This window comes from Bubalus kerabau, chromosome 3, assembly GCF_029407905.1.
Source record: "Bubalus kerabau isolate K-KA32 ecotype Philippines breed swamp buffalo chromosome 3, PCC_UOA_SB_1v2, whole genome shotgun sequence".
NCBI lineage: Eukaryota > Metazoa > Chordata > Mammalia > Artiodactyla > Bovidae > Bubalus > Bubalus kerabau.
In genome coordinates this window covers 12,420,414-12,437,617 of record NC_073626.1, presented here as the reverse complement: position 1 = coordinate 12,437,617, position 17,204 = coordinate 12,420,414, and the positions used below count along the sequence as shown (strand labels likewise).

The following is a 17,204-nucleotide window of genomic DNA, read 5'->3' as shown; positions in this document are numbered from 1 at the left end:
TTTCCCCAAGGTCTTTTCCAATGAGTGGGCTCTTCACATCAGGGAGCCAAAATATTGGGAACTATCAGTCCTTCCAGTGAATATTCAAGGTTGATTTCCTTTAGGATTGACTGGTTTGATCTCCTTGCGAGAGAGTCCAAGGGACTCTCAAGGAGTCTTCTCCAGCACCACAATTCAAAGGTGCTGAGCCTTCTTTATGGTCCAATTCTCATATCCAACATGACTACTGGAGAAACCATAGCTTTGGTTTTTCACTAAACAGAACTTTGTTGGAAAAGTGATGTCTCTGCTTTTTAATACACTGTCTAGGTTTGTCACAGCTTTTCTTCCAAGGAGCAAGTGTCTTTTAATTTCATGGCTGCAGTCACCATCCGCAGTGATTTTGGAGCCCAAGAAAAGAAAGTCTGTCACTGTTTCCATTGTTCCCCCATCTATTTGCCATGAAGTGATGGGACCAGATGCCATGATATTAGTTTTCTGAATGTTGAGTTTTAAGCCAACTTTTTCACTCTCCTCTTTCACCTTCATCAAAAGGCTCTTTAGTTCCTCTTAACTTTCTGCCATAAGGGTGGTATCATCTGCATATATGAGATTGTTGACATTTCTCCCATCAATCTTGATTCCAGCTTGTGATTCATCCAGCCTGGCATTTTGCATCATGTATTCTGCATATAAATAATTCTCCACGCCAGAATACTGGAGTGGGTAGCCGTTCCCTTCTCCAGGGGATATTCCCAACCCAGGGATCGAACCCAGGTCTCTCACAATCCAGGCAGATTCTTTACCAGTTGAGCTACCAGGGAAGCCCAAGAATATTGGAGTGGGTAGCCTATCCCTTTGCCAGCAGATCTTCTGACCCAGGAATCAAAACAGGGTTTCCTGCACTGCAGGCAGATTCCTTACCAGCTGAGCTACCAGGGAAGCCCTTAAGTTAAATAAGCAGGGTGACAATATACAACCTTGACATACTCCTTTCCCAATTTGGAACCAGTCCATTGTTCCATGTCAGGTTCTAACTGTTGCTTCTTGACCTGCATACAGGTTTCTCAGGAGGCACCAAACTTGTGCTTCTGATTGTTTTTTGTTTTTTTGGTAGGGGCAGGAGGGTGTCTACAAAGATCCAGATTATAAAGCACCAAAAATGCAAATGGTTGTTCTTTTTGAGTACAAACTACCCAAAAAGATTTTCTAAAATTGAAGAAAGAATATGGATACAATTAGTAAAATAAATATATAGCCATTTTTACTTTATTTATTTTAGGCATAGGTCCATGTCAAGGAAGAAGTAAGAACTAGCAAGACCAAGAAGGACAGACTCACGGAGGCTGCAAGGTCTTTTTATTTGCATTTTTAATTTTTTTGTATTTATTTATTTGGCCACACCAGGTCTTAGCTGTGGCATGCAGGACCTTTAGTTGTGGCATGTGGGATCTAATTTCCTGACTGGGGATGGAACCTGGGCTCCTACATTCGGAGCATGGAGTCTTCTTAGCCCCTGGACTGCCAGGGAAGTCCCTCAAGGTCTTTTTAAATGAAGGAGTCTGATTTTTTTCTATATTATCATAAAACAGGATGATATGTTATCTTTAGTGTTCTGTGTATGCTTTTTCTGACATGTTTCCTTCTGCTTGTTTTGCTTGTTTGAGGTTCTTTCCCTGGCGTGGCTCAAGATTTCTTTTTTTCTTTATATTGGTGATGAAGCTGTTCTATCTCAAGCTCTTCATTTGGCAACTGAGTAACTCCCTCATGCTTTCACACTGAGACAACGGGTGAGTCACTCAAAGGGGCTCTGAGAGCCCTTGGAAGTGATGTGGTCCAGTCTCATTACTGAGAAGGGTAAGGACTAGCTCAAGGTCATGCTATAAAAAGTAAGAGCCAGCTTTGAAATCCAAATACAAACAAGAGATCATCCTTAACTTACACACCCTTTGGACATGTTACCTAAGCAGCAGGGCATAAAATGAACAAGACATTCTGTAGATGATTTAAGTAAGTAACAAGTTCTAGGAACATCTACAAGAGTAACCATGGCCCATTAAAAGTAGAGCTATAATAACTGTCTAAATAGGTCCATCCTTTATAAAGTCCAGGAACTCAAAGCTATAATATTGTTTAATACCATTTAATCTTACCTTGTGTAGTGTATTATACTTTTTTGCTGAATTTTATTGCCCTTTTGTTCAAATTGGGGTCTCTCATTTTTATTGAACAATTAATAAAAGAATATTGCTTTTGTATCCATCTTAATCATAAGAAATAAATGTTCCAGACCTTCACAAACATTAATATGTAAATTCTATAAATCTCCAAAAAGGGCTTGAGTTAGGAAGAGCTATATGATTTGCAGTTGTTTCATGATGGTCAAATCATTTAGAAACAGACCTAAGATTAGTTCCATATACCATGAATAACAACAGGACAGCTTTGTTTAAAAAAAAAAACAAACCACATTCATCCATTTAAGGATAAATGATTGTTGAGCAAGGGCTTACAATTCTGTAGGCCCAGTTTCTGGGGGATCCTTTTCTTTGACATTGAGGACTATATTTACCCTAAACATCTATTATAAAATTGTGCATTGTTTGTTTATCTCTTAAAAAGGGTGCAAGCTGTGTCAGCGTTCCTGGATTGAAGGGTAATTTAAATAAGCCCTTCAGTTTATGCCGCATACAAGGCGGCTTTACAAGATCTAATCTTTTCTAAACCTGCTATGTTCTTCGGTTCAACAGAGCTTCCTAATTGTAGCTATTAGTTCCCTTTTTTTGTGGTCTGTTCTGTCAATAGACTATTGACTGTTCAGTAAATTAAGCCCAACCAGCAGCCAACACATCAAGACAGACGTTAAATCATAGCTCGGCTGCCCTTTTTCATTGTTAGTGTCTATGAAACAGCTTTTACACACAGGGACAGGAGTTAAAGTGATGGACATTTGTGTCATTCTCAAATTTCCATACTGTACAATCAGGTATGTGGGTTTTTTTTTTTTCCCCTAAGCAACAGGTGTGTTCTTGGAACAAAGTTCAACCCCTACTTCTGGCTTATGGGAGAGGCAGCAGCTGCAAGCTTAATGTCAGTGACACATGGTTCTATAAGAGAGAAAAAATAAACTGCTTGTTCAATGTATTAAAGTCATGGGCAGATGGACAAAAGCTGCCTGAGCTTTTCTTTGTGTTATAGAAACCGAGTCTACACTTTCAGATGACAAGTGTTTTTCTCTCTTTCTCTTCTCTTTCTTCCCTTCTTTCCTTTCTTCTTTCCCCACCTTCCTTCCTTGTTAAAAAACTAATGAGTGAGAAACACAAATTTCTTTAAGCATTATCTATTCATTATTGAGAATATTCCTTCCTTTGAGTCATGCTGTTCTCAGGCTGATGAGCAGGGAGAAGAAAAAACTTCATATAAATCAAGCTACACTTTATTGATAACTCACTTCATTCTACAAAGAATTTAAAGGAACTGTTTACTATGCAGCTTGAAGAGAATTACTTAGTATGCAAACCCTACATTTCTTAAAATGCAAAGTTAAATATACATATTTACAGGCCTCATTATTCCCCAGTAAAAGAACACTATATAGAATTTTGTGACATTACTAATAAGAATTATAATGTACTGTGTACCTCAGAAGTACACATTATATATAATATAATGTCAATATTAATGGTAACAATACTAATTATAATAATTATTACAGTAGTTTTCAAGAGAGTAAACTGTTCTTCAATTATTTAAGAATCTCTTTTAATGTCTTGGGTCTGATACTCCATTTTATATGTTAGATTTCAGTACGATCATGAGTCAACATATCAGAAGCTCAGCCACCATGTTACTGCAGACCAGGTTTCTGTAAACACAGACATCAAGCTCAAGAACAAACCAGAGCAATTCTAGAGTTCTGTGATACATCTTAAGTAGGTCTTACTACACAGACTTTTCTAGAACTCCTGCATATCAGAGCTTCCTTTCTTTTGCCTGTGAGGATTTCAACAGGAATATTTAATAAAAAGGTCCATGAGACTGATCTTCATTTCTCTTAGATGTGATGAGCAAATACATTGCAAATGTGATGAGATAAACGCCTATTTAATTACAATTCTGGAACCAAGGGTATAATCTGAGTTACCAGATCCCCTGGAAGACCGGTGTTGAGTGTTGTGTATAATGTCTAATTGAAGAAGGAGCAAAAAGAGTGTTGTTGTTGTTTTTTGAACTGCAAACCACAACTTTATTCAAGAATCAGATTTTCTGTGAGTCTATACTGAAAATGGTTTTGCCGGGATGCTCTCTTGCTGAGAAATCCATAAGCAGATGGATTTTTAATTCAACCTTGCAAGAAACAAAGGCAAATGAATAAAAAGTACCTGAATAAATTTTTTTTTCTTTTAGGTTGTTAATTGGTTTGGCTTTTATTTTCATTAAAAGGACGCAAACAATGTCTAGCCTCAGGGAAAATGCTAAAGATTTTTAAAATGTATAGAAAGTGTCTAAACCAGGAGGCTGGTCTCTACCAATCCAGAGATTATCCAATTCTACAACTCTGCTTTTCCTCAAGCTGCAGTTTAAACAACTGTGGTAAAATACACATAATGCAAAATGTATCACATTAACCATTTCTAAAGTATACAGTTCAGTAGCGTTGAGTATATTCACATTGTTATGCGTCAGACTGCCAGAATTTCTTCTGGAGTTTAGTCTGCATCACAGAAGTAAAACAATACCCATTAAACAAGTTCCTGTTTTTATCCTTCCCTCTAGCCCCTGGCAACCACCATTCTACTTTTTGTTTCTATGAGTATGACTTCTCTACATACTTCATATAAATGAAATCATAAGTACCTTTTTTTCTTTTTCTGGCCATGTCACGTGGCTTGTGGGACTGTAGTTCCCCAACCGGTGAGAGTGCCAGTTCCTAACCAGTGGACTGCCAGGGAATTCCCCAATACAGTATCTTTCTGTGACAGGCTTATTTTACTTAGCATAATGTCCTCAAGGTTCATCCATATTTTCATTGTGTGAGAATTTCCTCTTTTATGAAAGAATAATATTCCATTGTATGCACAGACCACATTTTGTTGATCCATTCATCTGTCAACAGAAACGTGGGTTGCTTCCACATGTTGGCTACTGTGAAGAATGCTGCTACGAACATGGGTATACAAATATCTCTTTGAGATATTGCTTTCAATTCTTTGGGGTCTATATCCATAAGTAAAATGGCTGGATCATACGTTAATTCTGTTTTTAATGTTCTGCAGGACTGCCATATTCTTTTCCATATGGGCTGCAACTTTTACATTCCCACCAGCAGCACACAAGGGTCTCAATCCCTCCATCCTTCGCCAGCCCTGGTTATGACCCTTTTTTTAAAAATATTTTAATAGCAGTCAATCTTTCCACAGAGTACAACAGAGGAAAGTACTCACATGGGTCTCCACGTCACCAGCCAGGATCCTACTCTTCTTTAAAAACTCAGCCACCATGCTGTTCATCAGCTTGTCGAAGGCCTCCACAGAGGGTGCCACACCTTTAGAAAGGAACACTGTGTTATTCCCTGGTAATTTAGTGAAAGGTAGAACTGCTTTGCCATAAGTAATAGGGAAGTCTCATGTCATCCACATCATTTTCTTTCTATTCACTAATTCATTCACCCAATCAGTACTTATTAAACACTTCTCAATGGCTCAAGAAAGCAGTGTTTTCCTAATTTTTTTGTTTTCCTCTATTTTTGTCCTCCTGAATAAGTACTTTCTTTTTTTTAAATCTTTTAATTGAAATATAACTGCTTTACAATGTTGTGTTGGTTTCTGCTGTACAATGAAGTAAATCAGCTATATATACACATATATCCCCCTCTTGAGCCTCCCTCTCACCCACCCAATCTCACCCTTCTAAGTCATCACAGAGCTGAGCTCTCTGTGCTATAGACAGCAGGTTCCCACCAGCTAATTATTTCACACATTGTAGTGTATGTTCATCAATCCCAATCTCCCAATTTGTCCCACCCTCTCCTCCCTGGCTCCTGGAGCCACATGTTCATTCTCCACATCTGTGTCTCTATTCCTGCCCTGGAAACAGGTTCATCTGTACCTTCTTTCTGGATTTCATACATATGCATTAATATACAATACTCGTTTTTCTCTTTCTGACATACTTGGTTGAGTAGGTACTTTCACCTGCATGCTTTCACTTGATTCTCCCCCAAACCCATGATGTAGGTAGCACGGCCACACTTTGACCGATGAGGAAATGAAGATGCAAACAGAGCATATGACTTGTTAAGGGCTATACACCAAGTAAGTGGCAGATCCAAAAACTGATCACACCTTCTGAATCCAAAGCCAGTGTACTTACTTCTACACTGACCTATCCAAGTTCTATAATGACCTTGCCAATAGTTACCAAGATTATTCAGGACAATTAAAAGGTAATAATGAACGCTGGGCAAAGAAGGAAGACAGTTGATTTCACACATTTATTTACTTCCTCCTTCACTTCCCAGGGGAAGAGCGACATTGAGGGTGGGTGTAAAAATGACTGGTGCACTAACCCACAGTAAATTCTGATCTGCTAAATTACTCTAAAGCTAAAGGGGCAATGGTCCAACCTGGGGTGCTCTGTATTTCTTTCCCTGATTTTCATTAAAAAAACTTTTGTCTAAGTCCCCGACTGCATCTCTAATATTGAGAAAGATAATATTGACAAATTCAGCAGTACAGCCTTATAAGATTCAAAGTCAAACTTAGGAGTCCCATTCTTATACTGGACAGAAATATCCAAGCTCATAAATGCATAGGATAGATTTCCTTCCTTTCCCCTGGTTCCCAGTTGCCCTTTCCACAGGCCCAGAGAGTGATGGAAACAGTTGTGCACAGTTCTCTGCACCTACTTTCTAAGTCTCACTTCTAGGCAGGATATTGAAGCTGAGTTATCATCCTAAGTTTAAAATGCAGTATGTACCAACTTCTATAACATAAAAGTGGTGCAAACCCAAAGATTCCTCATGGATCCATTTGGAAACAGATAAACCTGTTTGTTGCCGTAGAAGAGGTCTGAGGGGTCTCTGCTTAGTGTTTAAAGTGGGAAAAGGTTTTAAAATGTGATGGAGGCCTCTACATAGCAGAAGGGACAATGATAAAAGGGAATATTTTTCAATTTCCTTTCATCACTCAGCTCTGCTCACACCTCCTCCGGGCAGCCTTTAATGACCTGTCTTTCTCCCCAGTCTGCATCCTTTGAGCATCTCTTAATCAAAGCATTTGAGGCCCAGAATAGTAATGCATCGAGACCAAAGATTTTGGAAGATTTAGGACTGTGTATAATTCATCTTAGATTCCCCTGTATCTACCACAGTACTTGTCAATTGGCAGGCATGAAAATATTTCTTCAAGAATTGAGCCTAACTTACCTGATTGTCAAAGTAAGCAAAAAACACATCATAAAACACAACATAACACCAGTCTCATAGGGCAGTTCTTTGATCTGTGCATAATATGGATCTGTAATGAACTGGTTCCTTCTACAAGTTTCTTTTTAAATTAAAAAAATTAACTTTAGTTATAACATTATTGTAATGATGGTGTTTACATTTGAAGGTGTAAATGAAGGTGAGAAGATTGTCTTTAAGGATTTGTTAAAAATAAAATTTAGAAAATTACCAAAGCTGACTAATTTAGAAGAAGTGGAAGTGATGTTGTTCAGGATAAGAAAAGACTTTAAGGATGGACATCATTCAGACCTTTTACTAATCCTACTAACCAAGTACCTGTCTTCATTTCATACTATCAATAGGATAGTAAATTGCTGGCTAAGTTTTTTTAAGAGAACTTTAATAACTGGTTTGGAATGATTTGTTATACTAGAAACTGTGTTTAAATATTTAAGTAATTTAAGTATATGCCTTCCAAATTTGCTTAGCTTATTAATTTTCCCAGGAAATTCTTCTTCTGTGAAGAAAGTACAAAGAGCAGTCTAGTACCTCTTTGTGTAAGTGAGGTTTGCATTATTGGGGTTTCTTTTTTCCTTAACTCAGCAACACTACACAGCCTCCTGGGAGTTGGAGTTTATTTTATGTATTCACAGGCTTTATATTTGTGGGCAGCAATCTCAGAAATGTCTTTTGATCACCTGATGCCAAAAGCATAAGGAAACAAAGTTACTGAAGAAGAACATGAAAATATTTCCTTACAAATAAAGTCTATTGAATCTCATATTCCAACTGTATAGTTAACAAAAAGAAGCTTAAAATGAAATCATAGATGTGTCTCATTTGATGCGGAAAAAACTTACAGGCCCCTGGCAGCTTTCCCTTAAACAACATCCCCTTTCAATTCATTCAGGGCATTTTAATTTTCATTATGTCTGAGGGGTAGGGAGGGGGAAAAACCCAGCCTGTGCATTTGTGTTCACACAGTAATTTCTGTCCCAGGGCATGTAATGCAAGGCACAGCTCCAAATACGCCTGAAATTCTAGAAGCACCAATGTGGATCTTGCCCAGTGAAAGCCTTTTTTTCTGAAGCCCCCTCTTCCCCAAGGCTTTTCTCAAGCCCCAAAAGACTGACAAAATTCAAAATGGGTCAGATACGGAAGCAATGGGTGTAAGACAAGAATAGAGTTGCCAGATTAAATACAGATTGTCCATTTATATTTGAATTTCAAATAAACACAGAATAAATTTTAAGAGGAAGTATGTATCATGCAGTATATCCCATGCAGTATTCAGAATACACTTCGACCAAAAAAAGGTAGTTTGTCTGAAATGCAAATTTAACTGGGTGTCTTGTATTCTTATTTGCTAAATCTGCAACCTTAGACAAAAAGAATTTGGAAAAATTACTGTAGATAACAGAGTTGGCCATGCATAGTATCTTTTTAAAGAAGTAGTTAACTTTTTATATGTTTGATCACATAATTTTTTAACTCTTTTTAAAAATGTGTGGCATTAGCATATAATTTTAAAAACATATTTGATGAGGAATGGTAAACGTAAAGCAATGTGATGTGATCATGCTACCTCGAAATAATATTTGGTTTCACATCAGATTCTCTTCCTTCAAAACTGTAGTTCTTACACTTAATGACTTGTTCTCTTTAAAATTAAAATGCACAGAATGATAATTTCTTCCAATTTACAGTCTAATAGAGAACATTAGCTTCTTTTTGATAATGACTTAGATAATATATTTAGTCACTGAATGTGGAAGGGCAGTATAAACACTAAGATGAAAGAATAATGACATTCAGCTCATGCATTGTGCTGTTAACAGGCACAGATAGAGGTAATTTTTGTGGACTGTGGATTGAGACTTTCTTTTTCTTTTTGGTGGGGATCGCTTGCATCTGGTTAACGTCATGGTCACATAGAAAGGAAGAAATGGAGGAGTTAAAGTTCATAGAAATGTTTCATGAAAACTCAATGATGGGAACAAAGTTAAGTGACCCACAAAGAGACCAGTAATGACAACTGTGTAGTCCTACCTCCGTTGACACCGTTAATTTCCCCGCAGTCCCCTGGAGGCCTGTGTGACCCTGCAGACAGCAACTCCAGTCGGCCGACAGCCCGCTCCAGTCTTTCCATGAGCCCCTGCATCTCTGCCATCCTAGGAAAATGCCGGCACAAATGGAGGCCATGTGAGCATCAGGGAGGATTAGCAAGCTGACACCATTAAACTTAACAGCAGCGAGAAGGAAAATAAAAATTATTCGGAATGGCTATGGCTTTAATTACCTCGAGAGTATTTTTATTTTTATTTATTTATTTTTTTATGTCAGGGAAATAGGTGAAATTCAAAAAACATAAAACCTACAGCAGAATAAAAACTAATTACATTGAGCTCATCTTATTTTCTATTCAATTCAGGGATGTTTATAAGAACCATATTGCAATACACAAATATTCACTCTCTATACCATTATCATGTGTCTCCATGGATGCTTCTTTATTCTACGATAAATTGATGCATAACATTTACTTAAAAGCCTGTGAACCATTGCACTTGAAAATATGTGGGTTATTTTCAAATATCTTTTGATATTGATTTCTAACATAATTCCATATTGATAAGAGAACAGACTCTGTATGATTTTAATACCTTCAGACCATGAAAATTTTTTGCCTTGTTTTATGTCCCTGGATATGTTCCAGTTTCTCCTAGTTTATAGTCTATGGGAACTTGAATAGAATTTATATCCTACTATTGTGTGAAAATTGTATAAATCTTAATTATGTTGAATTGGTTCATGTTGCTTTTCAGGTCTACTATATCCTTCTACTTTTCTGTATATTTGTTATGTTAATTTTTGAGAGTTTGATACTCAAACTCCAACTAAAAATCTCAATTTATCTACTTAAAAATAATTGTAATATATAAGAACTATATGTAACTGTGTTCTGTATTTTCCAAGTCTCCTATAAATGTGCTATCATACTTTCATAATTTAAAAAATAAGGAAGAGAAAAAAATCCCATGAACATATATCTCATAATTAACATTACCAACGTTCCTGCTAAATGGTGTCAGCATGTTTTATCTATTTCCAATAATTCTGTTAAAGTATAATTCTACAGGGGACACTAAACCCAGTGATAACCCTTGCTTACTCAATTATCTTAAACCAAAGAGCCCAGCACAGAAGAAGTATGCGTTTATCAAACTGTATCATTTGGCAACAGATGCCATTCCCTCCAAGGGCTGTCTTCTACTTATTATCATTGGCTTCAGTGTTAATTGTTTTAAATTATTTTTTAATAGTGTAGGTTTTAGTTAAAAATAATAAGAAGGAGAGAACATCCCTGGTGGTCCAGGGATTGGGAGTCTGCCTGCCAATGCCAGGGACACAGCCTCAACGTTTGTTCCAGGAGGATTCCACATACCATGAAGCAACTAAATCTGCACTGCAGCTAGAAAAAGCCCATGCACAGCAACGAAGACCCAGCAGAGCCAAAACTAACAATAAAAAATACATGAACAGATAAATAAAATAATAAAAATGGTTATTTCCATTTTCCGCTGGTTATTTTTAGAATAAAATTTAGATTTTGTTGGGGTTGTTTTTGGACACATGGATCTTTAGCTACCCAACACTCCTGGCTGGGATAAATTGGTTTCGAAGCTAAGGGACTGAGAATAAAAGTGGGCTGGGTATCTACCCTTCCTGCGTTCAAACAGATCTTCAATAGCTACAGTTAGTGTACATGCCTGTGCGTACTCAGTCGCTCAGTTGTGTCTGAGTCTTTGCGACCCCATGGACTGTAGCCCGTCCAGGCACCTCTGTCTATGGAACTTCCCAGGCAGGAATACTGGAGTGGGTAGCCATTCTTTCTCCCGGGGATCTTCCTGACCCAGGAATCCAATCTGGGTTTCCTACATTGGCAGGCAGATTCTTTCCCACTGAACCACCAGGAGGCCCACACAGGATATACTTTAAAATTACTGGCCCTGGAATGTAACGTTATTAAGGCCACCTCTGATGAACCCAATCTAATTTGGCCAGGTTCATCAGAGTCAGGTACATGTACCATAACTGACCGTACCAACCTATGACTGCTTTGGGCAAAATCAGGCTGCTGCCCCAGACAGAGGAAGACATGTCTCATCTCAATCAGTGTCTGGACTTCTCACTCTTTCTTTTTAAGTCTTTACTGAGTCTGTTACAATATTGCTTCTGTTTCATGTTTTGGTTTTTTGGCCATGAGGCATGTGGGATCTTAGCTTCTGGAGATCACACCCACACCCCCTGCATTGGAAGGCAAAGTCTTAATCAGTGGACTACCAGGGAAGTCCCACTTCTTCTCTTATGAACTCTCCAAGTATCATCCTGAGCCAAAGAGGACTAGCACACTCCTATACCAGAGACAACACTTCCCCAGAGGGTGGAGAAATCTTATTGCTCTAAGATGTGTAAATATTTTCCACTGCTTCTGGGAACCAGGTAAGGTGTTTCTTTTTTGTATTTTGTATTCCATTAGTTCTGAGCATAAGCATAATAATGACATGCCACTGCCATTTTTTAACAGCGAGGTTATACGCATCAAAACACGTGGATGGCTCTGTAAGTCTGTGTCCCAAATGTCAGATGGTCACCAGATACGGACGGGGGAGTTCACTGTCTATTTTGGAAAGTCATCTCCTCTGAAACTGCCAGCAGCTACTCTTTAAAAATATGGGGCAGTGTTCTGTGTGCAGCTGAAATCAGCATCTAATCCCAAGGGGATTCAAAATTAGAAGTTTCTCATCTATTCTCTTCTTCAACGTCAGAGCTTTTGCTTCCATTGCAATTGAAAAAAAAAAAAAAAAAGAGGAGGGAGAAGAAATTTATTTGCGATCTTTATGTAATTTAACAAGGGAACTGGGTATCCTGTAGGTGGGTGAAGGCCAACTGAGAAATGATAAAAGCCCCTGGATCTTTTAATAGTTGCCCATCTGTTCACAGTTATCTATGTTCCCTATTACTCAACGTGCCAAATGTTACCACCATGGACCTAGCCCGTGATACAAAAACAATGTGTTTGCTTTGTTAGCAAGGTCTCTCTGCCCCTCAATGGAGAAGCACCAACCACCCCCAGCCGCTCCCAGAGCTGTTCGGGAAGGCCTGGGACATTTCACACATAGAACTGCTGTCCCTGATGGTGGCTTAATCAGCCTCCCTGACAAGATTCAAACTCACACTATCTCACAGTGCTCCATATGTTGAAAGACAACAGGAGTGAGCCCATAAACTGCAGGGCCGGGCAGATTGGTGTGGAATGCAGTCTAAAAGCGAATCAGATGTCACTTCATGTAAGATCACCAGGAGCTGAAGTCTGGCCATGGCCTCTTAAGAGGTCAAAACACTGCTAATGCAAGGAAGCTGGAAAGATGCCTCTGGGTTTTAAATTTTAGACCGGTATCTAAGAGACATGCAGAACAAATAAAAGAAAGACGACACCAGGATATCAAAAATACACGAGCATTCCCAGGGCAAATGACGGAGTCCAAGAGGGCTGTGCTCTCTTCTCCTCCCCACTCACCCCCCACCCCCGCACTGCCCCATACCACACCACACCATACACACACACACACACACTTCCCCCACATGTGCGCTCAGCTGGCAGCTGGGCTCTCAAGAATGAAGAAAGGACAGAGCTACAGATTCTCCACATTCCTCCCAGGCAGTTCCATTCGCCTTGGTTCTCCAAAGTGGATTTAGCCACGTTCAGATGAGGAGGTGGGGAGCCAGGAATTAAGAATTAGGCTGAGGAAGTGGAGAGGACAGTCAAAGCGAGTGTAGGCAGCAAGGTCAGAGGAAGGAATGTGTCAGGGCCAGGTGGACAGACAGATGAGCCTGGATCAGGAAGCCAGCAGAGGAGGGGGACAGGGCAGAGTGGCTGAAGCTAAGATATTCTAAGAATCTGAGGAGATGCAAAGAGAAACCAGATACACAGCTGGACAACCAAGAGACTGGCTTAGACAATACAGTTCAAACTTGGCCTCCACATTTTCTGTCATTCTAACTCAGGTAGAAGCCAACTCTAAGTTGAAGTTCCCCTATAACCTACAGCTTACAGAGAAGAAGCCCAAACATTTGACCAGAGAGTGAGGATGGGTGGGAAAAAAAAGGGAGAGGAACATGGAATTTCATGACTGTCTCTTTTGAATGTTTAGGAAATTATACTTGAGATGAATCTTAATTTCTTATTTTGTATTAATTTTTAAGTATTTTATTTTGAATTTCTTTATAATGGGAATGATAACTCATCCTTGTCATTTTCTCTTATCTGAATTACCCCTTACTTTTTAAAAAGTTTTTTATTTTTATCAAAGAATGCACAGAACGTAAAGAGTCAATAATTCTATAAGGCTTATCACAAAAACCACAACAGTCCCCTGAATGCCTTCTTCCATTTTTTGCCTTAAGAGTCAACCATGTTCAATTATTTCAGCTGTTTCTTTTAGTAATTACCTCCTTATCTCTAAGTAGCATGGTTCTATCTCTACGTCTTGTTTGTTTCCTTCAGTTTTAGGCATTATCCATTGAGTTCCCTCCAGAAACATGAGGGTTTACTTTTCTCTTGCTTAATCTCCACCAGCACATCGATGCACATTTCCTCTTGTCCCATCCTCCCAACACTATGATATCACAATTTTTCTGTGACTCGTCATCAGTGTTAAAACAATTATGACTATTCACAGCTGAGTCATGAGGTATGCTAAGATCGTGTTCCATTTTTGCACAACCTGTTTTCCTACAGCCATGATGTTCAGCTTCTCAGTTTTCTTTATACTTAATCACTCATCTCCAAGCTTTTCCAGGAGTTGAATAAGTCTCCTTTCCATAGGGCCAAACACACTCGGAATTGTCTTAGCTTTTTCTTTTCAGAGGCATCTCTTCTGGAGATCACTCCAACTGCAAGACTGCTCTGCAGGCCTGCTACACACCTGTCCCCTGGGGTCCTCCTCTACCTTCACTCTCCCTACTCTCCCTTCAGTGCAGTATCACCTGTTGCTTGAATTTTACATCTTCCTCTTTCTTGAGATACTTTCTTAACTGGGAAGAGTATTACCCTTGAAAACATGTACATAAAAGGGCAATTTTTTTGAGACCTTAGCAGTCTGATAATATCTATACTTTGCCCTCACATGTGACTACTGGTTTGGTAGAGTGTAGAATTCTAGGCTGGAAATTTTCCTTGCAATTTTGAAGTTTTCACTCCATTCTCTTCTAGCTTCCTAGGCGGCTGCTGATAAGTCCAAAACCATTCTGATCCTTCTTCCTTCGGATGTAATCCGTGTTTTCCTTTCTGGAGGAAGTTTATGGGATCTTCTCTTTATCCCCAGTGTTTTGAATTTTCATGATGATGTGCTCTGTTGTTGATCAAACATTTTTTGTCCCCAAATATTTTCTTATCAATGATTTTCAGGAGTGTAGAAAAGATTGGAGAACGAACAGTGCATATACTTTGTCTCTGGGTGAGTTAATAAAACAAGTCTATTTGTTTTCAAACAAGTTAGCATTCTAAATATTTAAACAATTCAAACTTCTCTTACATCAACTGCATACATTTACAAAAACTTCATGCACTTCAGTAAGAATACAGCGGATCAGTATTTTCTCATATACTGTTCTTGGAATAATAAGGTGTTCTGGAGACAGTTTCCTAGGAGGAGAGGTAGCTGTCGTTGTTTTTATTTACTTATTTATTTGTTTTTGGATGTGCTGGGTCTTGGCTGCTGTGTGGGCTTTTGTCTAGTTGTGGCGAGCAGGGGCTACTCGACAGTTGCAGTTTGCGAGCTTCCCGTTGCAGTGGCTACTCTCGTTGCAGAGCGCGGGCTCTAGGGCACATGGGCTCACTAGCTGTGGCTCCTGCGCTGGAGCACAGGCTCAATAGTCGTGCTGCGTAGGCTTAGTCGCTCTGAGGCATGTGGGATCTTCCCAGACCAGGGATCAAATTTGTGTGTCCTGCACTGACAGGTGGATTCTTTACCACTGAGCCCCCAGGGAAATCCAGCTGTTATTGTTTAAAAATAGTATTTTTTTCCTCATTGGTCATCTTATAAAACCCATTGTTAAATTGCAGATATTTAGTTCCTAATATTGTTTAACTTTAGGGCTTCCCAGGTGGTGCTAGTGGTGAAGAACCCATCTGCCAATGCAGGGAGATACGAGAGACATAGTTTTGATTCCTGGGTTGGGAAGATCCCCTGGAGGAGGGCATGGCAACCCACTCCAGTATTTATGCCTGGAGAATCCCATGGACAGAGGAGCCTGGGGGGCTACGGTCCATAGGGTTGCAGAGAGTCCAACATGACTGAAGGGACTTCTCACACACACACACACACACACACACACTGTCCAATTTTATGTCCAGTGTCCAATGTTATGCCAATAGTACAATGACTACAGTTAAAAAACTAGGAAAAACAGTATTCCTATCCTTTTTTTCATAGTGGTTTCCAGAATGAGAGAGTTCCCTACACTTTTTAACCTTTTTATAAAGTCTCAATTGTTTTGCTCATCTTTAACTGGGGTAGCATAGAGGTGGCCTGGCTTTGGAATTATTAGCTGGAGGACTTTGGAAAAAGAGCTTAATTTTGTTTTACTTTAGTTACCACCTGTACATAGGATTGCTATAAACATGCATACCAAAACATAAAAAGTCTGGCACGAGGTCAGTGACAGACATGTCAGCTACTGTCATGAAAATCTCCCATCTCCACCTTGCTCTCATGGGAATAGTTAGCCTACACACTGCTACCTCAAGGTGTCATGAACTTGAAACACTGAGCAATCATCTAGAAGATCTAAACAATGGAAATGACTAGCTGAAAACTTCAGGTCAATACACCTTTATCATTATTTTTTTCAACATTTCACTTTCTTCTGTCAATGTACTTATTCCTTCAACATTTCTAAAAGAGATTTTCTCAAGTCTATGTGTAATGGTTATTATAAAAACAAAAATCTTGCTGTGTAATTAGTAATTTTATAGTCACAGTTTCCCCCCACCCCAAACATTTTTATATGACTTTTGCTTTTAGTTAGTCCTCTGAGGACATAAGCACAATCTCTGTGGAACTATTTTTTGGGGGAAAAAAAAACCCTCTTTCATCCCTCCTATTTTCTCTATCAAACCATCTTATGTTCGGTGGCAAGGGGTCTGCTAAGTTCCTAGCTACTCAGTCCAACCAGTTATGAAAAGCAGCTTCCGTAGCTACCTTGAACACTGACACCCCCATGGCACAGAGGAAGTAGTGATAAGCCCAGAATAGCAGCCTATTTGTCTGTACTACACAACTTGGTATCTACGAGACAGACTGCTGAATGCAAATGCCTCCTCGTGCCATCTTTTCTGCTAGCACATGTATGTATACCTTGCCTCAAAAGGAAACCAGTACAAGCTTCCCATGGGCTGAGGTTGTATCTCACTTTCTTTGTATCTCCCACTGAGTCTGCATGCTGCTGGGTGCATGGAGAATTCTATACATATTTTTTGATTGACTAATTAATTGGCTACCCCTCACTGCCTTTCCCTCACCTGCCCACTCACTGGCATAATCCTAGATCAGGCGGAAAGCCAGATTTTTGCAGAAGAAATTTCCATTTAAAAGGAGACACAAGATTAGTTTTTCCTACGGAGACCTACAGTGGCTTCGTCCTGTGATAGGAAAAGGCATGCCTGCTCCCTCCAAAGTGAACCTTTGGGTTTTCCATAGTTCTTTTTGCTGTT

At 39.2% G+C, this 17,204-nt stretch overlaps 1 protein-coding gene across 1 annotated transcript in view; it reads right to left on the bottom strand.

Moving 5' to 3' along the window:
• The window catches only part of CAP2 (cyclase associated actin cytoskeleton regulatory protein 2), a 135,471-nt gene that overhangs the window by 102,770 nt on the left and 15,497 nt on the right, over window positions 1-17,204 (bottom strand). The window contains exons 2-3 of the mRNA XM_055570702.1: window positions 9,476-9,597; window positions 5,424-5,524 (exon numbers count right to left, since the gene is read on the bottom strand). Coding sequence (XP_055426677.1) covers window positions 5,424-5,524; window positions 9,476-9,596 — 222 coding nt within the window. The 5' untranslated portion in view covers window position 9,597. The remainder of the gene's footprint in view (window positions 1-5,423; window positions 5,525-9,475; window positions 9,598-17,204) is intronic.